The sequence below is a fragment of the Canis lupus genome, chromosome 17, assembly GCF_003254725.2.
Source record: "Canis lupus dingo isolate Sandy chromosome 17, ASM325472v2, whole genome shotgun sequence".
In the NCBI taxonomy this organism is placed as follows: domain Eukaryota; kingdom Metazoa; phylum Chordata; class Mammalia; order Carnivora; family Canidae; genus Canis; species Canis lupus.
In genome coordinates, this window is record NC_064259.1 from 62,452,324 (window position 1) to 62,465,416 (window position 13,093).

General features: G+C 38.1%; 1 protein-coding gene across 40 annotated transcripts in view; it reads right to left on the minus strand.

Annotated features, from left to right (window-relative positions):
• Window positions 1-13,093, minus strand: part of LRIG2 (leucine rich repeats and immunoglobulin like domains 2) — a 154,559-nt gene that overhangs the window by 6,057 nt on the left and 135,409 nt on the right. For 36 of the 40 annotated variants that reach the window (XM_049095839.1, XM_035701016.2, XM_049095833.1 and 33 more), the window contains 5 exons: window positions 7,573-7,893; window positions 6,218-6,499; window positions 4,401-4,850; window positions 3,636-3,800; window positions 1,381-1,671 (listed from right to left, as the gene is read on the minus strand). In XM_049095839.1, the coding sequence (XP_048951796.1) occupies window positions 1,381-1,671; window positions 3,636-3,800; window positions 4,401-4,850; window positions 6,218-6,499; window positions 7,573-7,893 (1,509 nt within the window). Of the gene's footprint in view, window positions 1-1,380; window positions 1,672-2,330; window positions 2,483-3,635; window positions 3,801-4,400; window positions 4,851-6,217; window positions 6,500-7,572; window positions 7,894-13,093 lie in introns of those variants that run through there. The other 4 variants (XM_049095832.1, XM_025452929.3, XM_049095838.1 and 1 more) reach the window with 3 other exon arrangements.

The window sequence follows — 13,093 nt, forward strand, 5'->3', positions numbered from 1 at the left end:
TGGTTCACTGGGTCTAGGGTGGGAAACTTGATCTGCATTTCTAACAAGCTCCTAGGTAATGCTGAAGCTGAGACCACACTCTGAGTAGTAAGGAGCTAGAGCACCCCAGGTAGGAATGAGCAATGCACCAAAGCACTCATATGCTGATTTCCTCAGTTATAGACCAAATTAGTAATTAAGCTATCCCCTACTGTTAGGAAAAGGATGCACTGCATTTTTGGTTCTACTTAAAGTCTTTTTACGTGTTACCCTTTTAGGACATGGGAACACGGGTTTAAGTGTTGGCGCACTTCTTTCATAGACACTGAACTTTAAAGACAAGGGACTTAACTTCAGTGAGCAACAGTACACTTTTCTCTGATGTGTGCCCTCTTTAGAAATCTTTGGTCTCTTAATCAAGAACAAGAGAGCACATCCTAAAAGTCCCACGTCAGATCATTTACTCCTGCTAGAACCATCCCTGGAAGCATCTGTAGTCCTCACTCCCACCCGATTTCCTGTGCTCTTCCATTTTAGATCAACAGGAAGGTGACAACTGATGAAAAACCTGGACAGGAAGACCAGCTCAGTAGTGTCCTTCAGGGTTTGGAAAGAGTTTTGTTTTACTGACTGAGTTGTTACCAAATGCCTCATCTGCACAATGTGACATGTGTTTCTTTTCTTGGGTCATGTGGAAGAGCAGCCACTATCCCACAATTGCTTCCCCACTTCTGGCCCTGGATTATAACGCCTCACAGACGAAAGCAAACACTGGCTAAGTGATACTGATGTTCAACATTTACCTGATAGAACAGTAACCAAATCATTTTTACACCTCCTCAGTAAAAACCTCCACCAGGGCAGCCCCAGTGGCGCAGCAGTTTAGCGCTGCCTGCAGCCCAGGGTGTGATCCCGGAGACCTTGGATTGAGTCCCATGTCAGGCTCTCTGCATGGAGCCTGCTTCTCCCTCTGCCTGTGTCTCTGACTCTTTCTCTCTCTATGTGTCTCTATGAATAAATAAAATTAAAAAAAAAAAAAAAAAAACCTCCACCAAATTATATCCTCAGCATTTCCAACCCCCATTATTTAAATAAAGATGGAGGAAAAAATTAATACCTATATGAAGCTTTTTTTAAAGCTTTTTCTATGTGGCTTCTGAATTTTTAAGTGTGATCTTGATACTCCCACAGAAGCTGTTTTCATCCTACAGATGCAACTTCTCTATAATTCTAATCTGAAAATCTCTGGCTCTCGTTTACATCAGCTAGCAGAAACTAATCACTCTATTATACCAATTTGTTTGCTTCCTGTCAAATCAGAGTGCTACTTATATGACAGAAGGAAAAATCAAGTAGGTGAGAGTAAAAACAAAAATAAACAAAAAACACTGTGCCCTTTACCACTGCTCATCTGTGTGGAGGGAAGTTTCTTCTCATTTATCCTCTCATGGTTGGTGGGAAAGGAAGCCATCTCTCTGTCTGCTGCCAATATCAGGCTCTCCAGGGTAGGGGCATCTTGGGGAGGATGTGCCAAGTATGTCTCCTTGGGCATCTGGACCATGAGGTTGGACAGTGTCTGATCTAGAACATCTTCCTCAGCAATATAGGTGTATGGACAGTATTCTCTGGTCCTGGAGTAGATATTGGCATTGTCATAGCAATCGGAGCAAATAACCCGGGTACCAGTGCCACCTGATAACAACACAGGAAAGAATCCTTCAGTTAAGGAGTCAGCTTTGCTGATCACCAGTTTTCTTCACCAGCTATGACCATTATCACACTAGCTGGCATCAATTCAGCACTTACTCGATAAATCAGGTAAAGTGTCAAGGTCTTTCTGTGAATTACAGCATCCCTATGAGGTAGGTACTATTATCTTCATTTTACAGATGGGATAACTACAACACAAAGAAATTAGGGAACTTGCTCAAAGACAAAGCTGAAATCTGAACTCAGGCACTCTGGCTCCAGAGCCCAATGCTCTTGAATGCTACATCAAACTATCGCTGTCCAGTCTGGATAAGATCATGCCCAAATCAAGGGAACCAAGACATGGCTGCACTGTGCTACAAGACACATGTTCGGCTTAAGCAAACTAAAGCAGAGAACAAGGAATTATGATGACTTCACTTCACAAAACCTGCATTAGTTTCATGAGCCAAGGGGTTAAGCAACACTCATTGCTAAGAGTTCCCCTAGAGGAAGCCTCTAATGGCCAAGAGCCCGACCTAACATATGTGAGTAGTCTGGCAGAAGTAAAGTTTAATAAGGAGCTCCCAGGACTGTTACGTGCTTTGAAAACTGCTAAAAGAGAGAAAAGACAGTGAGAAATAAAAGAGCAAGCAACTTACTCTTGATCACGCAACGGTGTTAGAACCCGAAGTTAGTTTGACCCAGAAGACAGTGTTCTTTCCCACCAATTTCAAAGAGTAGAGGCATTTAAAGATTCTTTTAAAAGCCAGAAGTACCCTTCTTTCCATGGAAAGCCAAAATAAAATCCAATCTATCCATTAAACAGATAAATTCTGTTAATGCTCAGCCTAAAAAAATCTCTGTACAAATAGAAAAGGCCTTTCATTTATACAGTATTTGAAGTAGTACACTGATTTGTTGAAAGGATCTGTGAGAATCTTGAGAAGTGCTTTATAAAATACTGCTTCTTTATTTTAAAAATGACAAAGTTAAAGCTCAGATTTGAGTAACTTGTTCATGGTCCCAGAGCTGGAAGCAGGAACTAGGAATCAAACCCAATTCTTCTATCCCTAGTTCACCTCCCTGAGTTCTGTCACTCCCTGTGGGAAGGGAGGAATGGGGGAGAGAAATAGTACTGAGAAGTTGGGTTCATTTAATTAGGAAATTTTGTATCTCCTTGAAGTTCTCCAACATATACTGAGAATCATCATTGCCTTTTAAACTTCAGTGAGTAGCCCCTGTCAGGAGACACAAACCTCTCCTGGATATGGTCTGAAGAATACTCATGCCTTAAAAAAATAAGACACCTCAAAAGAGTTTCTAGAGCATCTCCTTCTCACAAGAATACTTCGGTTTGGGAGTGTTGCTGGGTATACCACTCCTTTGTTTTGGGATGTGTTTCTCCTTTCTGTCAGATGATCTTCTCTGTTAAGACTTCAGTCAACTTCCATCTGATTTTGCATGGAGCCAAATGTTTTCACTGAGTATCTTACTTTGGAATGTTGCCTCAGGGGGTTGCTGGCTGAGTGGCTCAGTCAGGTGAGCATTTGCCTTCGGCTCAGGTCGGATCAAGCCCCTCATCAGGCTCCCTGTTCAGCAGGCTGCCTGCTTCTCCCTCTCCCTCTGTTGCTCCCCCTGCTTGTTCTCACTCTCTCCCTCTCTCTCAAATAAATAAGTAAAATATATTTTTTAAAAAACTTTGCCGGGGCACTGGAGTGACTCAGTAGTTGAGCATCTGCCTTTGGCTCAGGTCATGATCCTGGGGTCCTGGGATCGAGTCCCACATCAGGCTTCCCCTGCATGGGGCCTGTGTCTCTGCCTCTCTCTGTGTGTCTCTCTCATGAATAAATAAAATCTTAAAAAAAAAAAATGTTGCCTCAGGTTAGTGGGGAAAACCATACACTGAAAAATAAACTCAACAGAATAGGTGGTAACCGTAAGCATATACAACCAAGAGTCCTTACCATCAGTGCCCTTGTGTAAATATCCATTAGCAGGAGGCATAAGTTGCTGATGACTGCCTGCCTCAGAGTGGCTGTAGCCTTCCTGTGGCTCCGACAGTGTTCCTTGGGAAGACAAGTAGCTGGGAATGTCTGCAGGCAGATTAAGCTCCTCTGTAAAAGAGAGATCTGTAACTTTCAAATAAAGTCAGGCAACACTCAGAAGACTATTGTGCAAATGTGCTTCACTCTGATACATCTACTGGCCAGGAAATGTTAAGCACCTAGGAACTCAACAGGTCTTAGAATTTCCCCAAAAAACTATTTCTCGCTGAAATTCTTTTCAAAGTTTCATTTTAAAAGTACTACTAAAAGAGGCAAAACCTAATGTCTGAAATCTTATCCATACACATACTTTCACAATCTATCGACAGAGCCTCTTCTCTTTCAGGATTTCAGGGGAGGGGTATGAAAGATTGATCCCAGTCAGAAGGGCTCCATTCTTCCCCCACAGAGAAGCTAGGATGGAAATGAGCTTTAGGCATTAAAGAAAAAAGGTGCACATGTAATGTGTTTATAAGAGCAAAGTTTTGGGGCACTGTCTATAAATTCTTCAAATTATTCATCAGAGAGGTTCCATTATACCAAGGAAGTAGGACATTTTAACAGAAAACTCCTCCTACCACACATAAAGTGTCAAAGTTCATAGCTTTTTATATTTTACAATAAATCCTATACTACGTTCCTGACTCAAGTACAAGCCATAGGTGTCAATTGGGTACCACTCACCTGTGTTTGTGATACTATAGTCTTCATTCTTCCTTCTCATGTGGTAAATAACAATGACCCAGATCAAAGAGGTGCCCACAACACAGCAAACCACAACAATGATGACAATGCCAACTGTGGTCCAGCCATCATCTTCATGCCCAATGCTACTCTGGGAAGAGTCACAATTGGGAGATGAAATGACATTTAGGTAAATGTGACCACGTTCTGTCCCAAGGGTATTAGACATAATGCAGGTATATTTCCCTGCATCTTCCAGGCCAGCATCAACAATGATGAGAAGCTGATTTGCTGCAGCAAAGAAGTGCCGTTCTGTCACCAGCAGTGGCCCGTCATCTTTGGTCCAGTTGAGGCGAGGGGAAGGACTCCCTCCAGCTATGCACTGTAATACTGCAGTTTCACCTCGGGTTACTGTCTTGTCCTCCAGGGGTCTGATAAATGAGGGTGTCTCTAATAGAAAGATGCATAAAAAAACCATGTTAAACAGTTTTATTTCTTAAATCCTACTGAATTAGATAAATGAGGTGACCATGCAATAAATAAGCACTTTCAGGAGTGCCTGGCTGGCTCAGTGGGTTAAGTGGCCAACTCTGGATTTCAGCTCTGGTCATAATCTTATGGTCCTGGGATCAAGCACTGCATTGGACTCCACATGATGCAAGGAGTCTGCATGAGATTCTCTCTCTCTCCCTTTCCCCCTCTCACATCTTTAAAATAAATAAATCTTTAGAAAAAATAAGTAAGCACTTTCATATACTTGTGGGAAGATTAAAAGTCAGTGTTTTAGAAACGCAAAAGCCTAAAAAATCTTATCTCACTAATTCCACCTTGGGCAAGCTATCCTAAACAAGGAAGTCAAAGATTTATACACGAAGATGTTTATTCTGAAATTAGTTGTAATTTTTAAAAATATAGGAAAAAGATCTTTAAATCTAGCAGGAGAAGGAGTAAGTAAACCATGGTACAGGCACATGACAGTTTTTGAAGACTTAATGACAGAGTAACCATTGTAAAGTAATAATATTTCAGAGGAAAAAAATAGTTATACAAAATTACATAAAAATGTGTTTTAAAAAAAGTCCAGAATATGCCAAAATCTTTAACAGTGTTTCAGTGACTTTCCCTTTTTCTAATTTTCTATACATTCTAAGTTTTTAAAACACTTATTCTTCTGATTACACAAGTAAATAACACAAACCAAAAACTTAAAAAACCTAACATTCAGGGGAATGGAGAACTAGAAAGCAGAATCTGCCATTTGAGTCCCATGAAAAGCATTCTCATAAGAAAAAAATTGGCTTGTCAGAGGAACTCTTTAGGGAAAAGACATTTTATTTTGCTAGAACACAGGATCAAAAAAAAGGAGCACATTGGAAGGAGAACAGGAAATCTAACCAGAAGATGGTCATTTTTTTGTACGTCAAATTTAAAAAAAAATGAACTAAGGGAAAAACAATAAACAATTAAATTGTGTGTGAAGCAGTATAAAACAACGGCAAACTCACTGCTGAAAAGCAGAAAAAACATATACAGACTAGAAACCTTCCAGGAGATATAGCAGGATAAATGGATTTCAGTGTCCAATTCATGTGATAAAGATCTCTAATTCTGCCATCACTACTTCCCCAGACTTCAGTTATCTGACCACTAATATCCCAGGCTGACATAACCCTTGCATGTATTGGCAAAATATAGTGACAAAGATATAAGGATGACAACTAAAGTCTCAAACTTAGACTTTTTGCCATTAAGACCAGAGAAGCCCCTTAATAAAAAGGCTCCAATGAAATCAGGGACCCACGGGGTAGTACACATACCTAATACTGTGAGTGAGGCATTTGCAGAGAGACCCCCAGCTATGTTCTGTGCCATGCAGCTATAGATTCCCATGTCTTCTATTTTCACGTTGGCAATGAAGAAGACATCATCCTCAGGCATGACGTGCATGCGTCTCTCTCGAGCCGCAGGGAAGTCAGTGCCACCATCTTTCTGCCAGGAAATCTGAGGTGCAGGGTGCCCCTCTGCAGCACACTCTAATCTGGCCATGGCACCAGTGCGAATAGTAAGATCCATTGGCGTTTTCAGGAAAGATGGCATCTCTGTTCCAAGAAAGATTATGAAACAAAGTGGGTGGGGTGAGAGGGGAATACACACACACACACACACACACACACACGCACACATGCGCGCGCGCACACACGCGTTTACATACATACACAAATGAGAGAATCTATTAGGCAAAATACCAACTGTTACAATACTCCATTTCTTTCAGGCATGCTTTCTGGATTGACAGTAAATCCAACTTCAGAGGCCATCTTTTCTTTCTGAACCTCAGAGTACATGGAGTACGGTGATGACAAACTATCTTAGAACACATGACATGATCTGATCTCTCTGATGGGGAGAGGAAAGGCAGGAGGCCACAAACCTTTCTGAACTCTGTTATTTTAGAACCCACTATTTATTACAACTCTCTTATTTAAGAGACTAAACAGTGCTTTCCAAACTAACATCTACAAAGCTGTCATGACAAATGAATGCTAAAGAAATTTATACCAAAAAATATATAAATAAAATACAAAACATTTATACCTTCAAAAAATCTCATAAAACAACAGAGTAAGACATAAGTTAAGTCTTTTGGGTGTACAAAACCTAAAATGTTTTAGTGATTCAATTCGATAGGTGATTGATTAATTAAACTGTTTTGGAGAAGTTCTTTTTTACAATCACAGTGAAGAAGAGCATTAATTGCAAAAATGATTCTGTGTGACTACATTTAGACAATGATAATGATCACTGTACCCAGAAATGTCCTACATACTCTATTACAAAGCCCTGTGAACAGTGTCAGGAATAAATTTCATAGTTTTCAGAACAGAATTATGATTTTAGAAAGAACAGAGAATTTCAGAAGAATTTTTCCAAAAGCATAAATAACAAGGAAAGCAGCCTATCTTCTAAGGCCATGGAAATCCCCTTTACCTACAACCAATTCATAGCTGGGGAAAACGGTAATCCAGTCTATACATTATTATAGCCCTAAAGACAAAATAGTAAAACTCCCTCCTCAAATGTCAGGCTTAGCCTCATTTTCTTGGCTAAGTGGTTCAAAAACTGAACATGAAAAATCCTTCTAACTATAAAACTATCAGGGAGAATTCCTTACCATTCACAGTCAGTTTGGCTTTATTAGAATAATTAGAACCAAAGTGATTAGTAACGATGCACTGATATTCTCCTTCATCTGTGAAATTCACATTGAAAAGATGTAAGACACTTGTATATTCTACAGCTTCTCCAGCTTGCTGCTGATAACGAACAAAATTCTCAATATCGATGTCATACAGGATTTCACCATCTTTGCGCCACACAGTAGACATGGGTGAATCACTGCTGCTCACTGCACTGCACGTCAGAGTCACATTCGTGCCTCTTAGAGCAATTGTAGTTTCAGGATGCATTTTTATCTGTGGCTTGAGAAAATCATCTAAGAGAAAAAAATGGGGCAGAAGCCAAGTCATTTATTTATTTTTGATTCTACAGATTTTGAAACAACGTAAAATTGTTTTGTATGGTTTACAAAATGGCATATTAAGATTGACAGACTACAGGGCTAGAATCCAATTCCTTTTTGTTGAAAGATAAGGAAAATGAGGCCCAGAAGGGTGAAATGACTTATTCAGAGTCAATGTGAGCTCCCAGCAAAGCTTGGATGAGAACCCAGGTTTTCAGACTTCAAGGTTTAAGCATGCTCTCTACTATCACTTATGGTTACTTATTCTTAGAATGTACTTAAGTATTACCAGTTACTGGGAAAAAAGAAAAATCTATATTCAAATTTCAAAACAAGTTCTAATTGTATTAGCTCTTGTTTATATGTAGAGATTATATATATAAACATATATATAATAATACCTATTATCTTTTTTGTGTCAATATAGAAAAGGGCAATTATAAATTTATATTTTACAGGGTATACTTATTAATAAAACATTAACTTGGGGGTGCCTGGGTGGCTCAGTAGGTTAAGTGTCTGACTCTTGGTTTCAGCTCAGGCCATGATCTTGGGATCCTGAGATCAGGCCCCACATCAGGCTCCATGCTCAAGCAAAATCTGCTTGTCTCTCTCCCTCTGCTTCTCTCTCTACTCTCTCTCTCTGGAATAAATAAATAAAATCTTTAAAAAAAAATAAAATATCATTTGAACATACTTTGTATGTGTATAACTCCCACCTAAAATAGAAATTACAAATATCTTAAATGTCCAACTGAAGATAGGCTTAGGCCTGGCTAATAAAGTACAGATTCATAAATAATACTATGTAATTATATGTAAAAACAATGTAAGTATTTTGTGGGCTTGAACTTCCAAGTGTTCTAAGTATCTTTAAGTGATTATAAAAACAGATCTGGCAATATATGCATGTCTAAACAATCAGACACTAGTGATCTGCAAGACAGTTACACTGATGTAAAAGTTCTACTGCCTAAAGCTAGGAATCAGTTATTCTACTTCAAAGGAAATTTAAGTATAAAGAAAAAATGTCTAGGCTGAGAAAGAACAATATAGATATATACTTGAAATTATGAGTAGTGGAATCATGACAACTTTTCATGACTCTCCCCCTACATCCCCCCAAAAAACTCCAAAATTTTGCCATCACTTTAGTCTTAAGAAACTACATCAAAAATAGAAACAACATGACCGATGCATTCATACCTTGCTGGTGACAACATAAACAAGGGCTATCTTTATGGATAATACCTGGTAGTACTTTTTAAGATCAACTTAAAAAATATATGTATTTTTGACTCAGTTATCTTACTGCTGGGTATGTATTCTATGGTTAACAACCCCCTAAAAGGGAAAGGCTTCATTCATAAAGATGCCATTATACTGATATTAAAAATGATCACTGATGATCACGCAAAGGAAAAAACTGTTTATGATGTATTAGGCCAAAGAATACAAAATTTAATCTACATAATATGAGAAGAGAAAAACAGAAAAATGGAAATAGATATGCTAGTTTGAAAGCACTCTGGTTTAATTTTTAAAAATTCTGTTGTTAAGACGGTAAGTGTGCAACACGCATCTTTTATGATCACACCACTATGAAACTAGAAATCAACCATAAGAAAAAAATCTTTAAAAAGCACAACCTATGGAGGTTAACCTATGGAGGTTAACATGCTATTAAGCCATGGAATGGGTCGGGCTACCTGACTGGCTCAGTCAGTAGAGTATTTGACTACTGATCTCAGGGTTCTGAGTTTGAGCCCCATGTTAGGTATAGGGATTACTTAAAAATAAATTATTTTTTAAGGTTTATCTATTTTATTTATTTATTTATTTATTTTTTAATTTTTTAAAAATTTTTATTTATTTATGATAGTCACAGAGAAAGAGGCAGAGACACAGGCAGAGGGAGAAGCAGGCTCCATGCACCGGGAGCCCGATGTGGGATTCGATCCCGGGTCTCCAGGATCACGCCCTGGGCCAAAGGCAGGTGCCAAACCGCTGCGCCGCCCAGGGATCCCAAGGTTTATCTATTTTAGAGAGAGAAAGAGTACACGTGGGGTAGGGGCAGAGGGAGAAAAAGAGAATCTTTAAGCAGAGACTGCACAGAGCACAGAGCCTGAGTGGGGTTCAATCCCACGACTTCGAGATCCTGAGCTGAAACCAAGAGTCAGACCCCTAATCAACTACGACTCCCAGGTACCCCCCAAAATAAAACCTTTAAAAATAAATAAAACAATGAATGGGTCAACCAAGAAATCAAAGAAGAAATAAAAAATTACATGAAAACAAATGAAAATGAAGACAGTCCATAATCTCTGGGATGCAGCCAAAAGTGGTTCGAAGAGGAAAGTTTACAGCAATATAGACTTACCTCAGGAAGCAAAAAAAAAAATCTCAAATAAACAACTCACCTTATACCTAATGGAGCTAGAAAAAGAAGAAAATCTAAACCTAGCAAAAGTAAGGAAATAATAAAAACAAGAGCAGAAATAAATGACACAGAAACTAAAATAAAATAGAACAGATCAATGAAACCAGGAGCTTGTTCTTTGAAAAGATCAATAAAATTGATAAACCTCTAAGCAAGATTCATTAAAAAAAGAGGACTCAAATAAACAAGATTACTAATGAAAAGAAGAGAAATGACAACCAACACCAAAAAAATAAATAATTGTAACAGAATGTTATGAAAACCTATGTATCATCAAATTGGACAACTTAGAAGAAATAGATAAATTTCTAGAAACATAACCTACTAAAACTAAAATAGGAATAAACAGAAAATTCTAACAGACCAATTAATAGCAATGGAATTGATCAATAACCAAAAAACTCTCAAAAAACCAAGTCTAGGACCAGACTGCTTCACAGGTGAATTCTACCAAACATTTAAAGAAAAATTGATACTCATTCTTCTCAAACTATTCTAAAAAATACAAGAGGAAGGAAAACTTCCAAATTCATTCTATGAAGTCAATATCACCCTAATACCAAAACCAGATAAAGACATGGCAGAAAAAAAAGAGAACTACAGGCCAGTATCTCTTATGAATATAGATGCAAAAATCCTCAACAAAATATCAGCAAACTGAATCCAACAATATGTCAAAAAAATATATACACCCCTATCAAGTGGGATTTTATTACCCCTATCAAGTTACCCCTATCAAGTGGGATTTATTTCCTAGATGCAAGAGTTGTTTAATATGCACAAAACAATGTGACGCGCCATATCAATAACAGAAAGGATAACAATCATATAATCATTTCAACAGATGCAGAAAAAGCATTTGACAAAGTACAACATCCATGTATGATAAAAATCCTCAAAAAGTAGGTCTAGAGGGAATATATCTCAACATACTAAAGTCCTTATATGAAAAACCCACAGCTAACATCCTACTCAATGGTGAAAAACTGAGAGCTTTTCCCCTAAGGTTAGGAATCAGACAAGGATGCTCACTCTCACTACTTTTATTCAACATAGTACTGGAAGTCCTAGCCCAGCAATCTGATTACATAAAGAAATAAAAGGCACAATAGGTAAGAAAGAAGTAAAACTTTCACTATTAACAGATGACATGATACTGTATTTGGAAAACTCTAAAGCCTCCACCTAAATAAACACTACCACTGATAAATTCAGTAAGACTGCAAGACACAAAATCAATGTACAGATATCTGTTGCATTCCTATATGTGAAAAATGAAGCAGCAGAAAGTGAAATTAAGAAAACAATCCCACTTACAACTGCACCAAAAACAACAAAATATCTAGGAATAAACTTAACCAAAGAGGTGAAAAATCTGTACTCTAAAACTATAAAACATTGATGAAAGAAATTAAAGATGATGCAAAGAAATAGAATGACATTCCATGTTCATGGACTGGAAGAACAAATATTGTTAAGATGTCTTTTGTTTGTTTGTTTGTTTGTTTTTTAAGATGTCTATACTACCCAAAGAAATCTACACATTTAATGCAATCCCTATCAAAACACCAAGAGCATTTTTTAATAGAAGTAGACCAAACAATCTGAAAATTTGTATGGAACCAAAAAAGACCTCGTGTAGCCAAAGGAATCTACAAAGAAAAACAAAACGAGATATCACAATTCCAGAGTGCAAGTTATACTGCAACGTGGTAGTAATTAATATGGTATAACAACAGATACAGAGATCACGGACTAGAATAGAAAACCCAGAAATAAACCTAGAACTATATGGTCAATTAATCTTCAACAAAGGAATATACATTGGGAAAAAGTCTCTTCAATAGTGTTGGGAATACTGGTCAGCTACATGTGGAAGAATGATACTGGACCACTTTCTTTCACCATACACAAACATAAACTCAAAATGGAATAAAGACCTAAATGTGAGACCTAAAACCATAAAAATCCTTGAAGAGAGCACAGGCAGTAATAATCTCTCTGACAATGCCCATAGCAATATTTTTCTAGACATGTCTCTTGAGGCAATAGAAACAAAGGCAAAAATAAACTACTGGGGCTACATCAATGTAAAAAATTTCCACAGAGCAAAGGAAACAATCAACAGAACTAAAAGGCAACCTACTGAATAGAAGATCTCTGCAAATGACATATCCGATAAAGGATTAATAACCAAAATATAAAAAGAACGGATACAACACAATACCCCAAAACAAATAGCCCAATAAAAAATGAGCAAGGGTGCCTCAGTGGCACAGTCAGTTCAGCGATTGACTCTTGGTTTCAGCTCATATAGTGATTTCAGGATCATGAGATCTTGTCCTGCATCAGGCTCCATACTCAGTGCAGAATCTGCTTGAGATTCTCTCTCCCCTCCTCTGCTCCTCCCACCCATGTTCTCTTTAAATAAATAAATAAATCTTTTTAAAAAGACAGGCAGAATGGGCAGCCCTGGTGGCACAGCGGTTTAGTGCTGCCTACGGCCCGGGCGGGGTGTGATCCTGGGGACCCGGGATCGAGTCCCACGTCAGGCTCCCTGAGTGGAGCCTGTTTCTCCCTCTGCCTGTGTCTCTGCCTCTCTCTCTCTCCCTCTGTGTCTCTCATGAATAAATAAATAAAGTCTTTTAAAAAAATTAAAAAAAAAAATAAAAACAAAAGACAGGCAGAAGACATGAATAGACATTTCCAAAAAAGGACTGGTGATCAACAGAT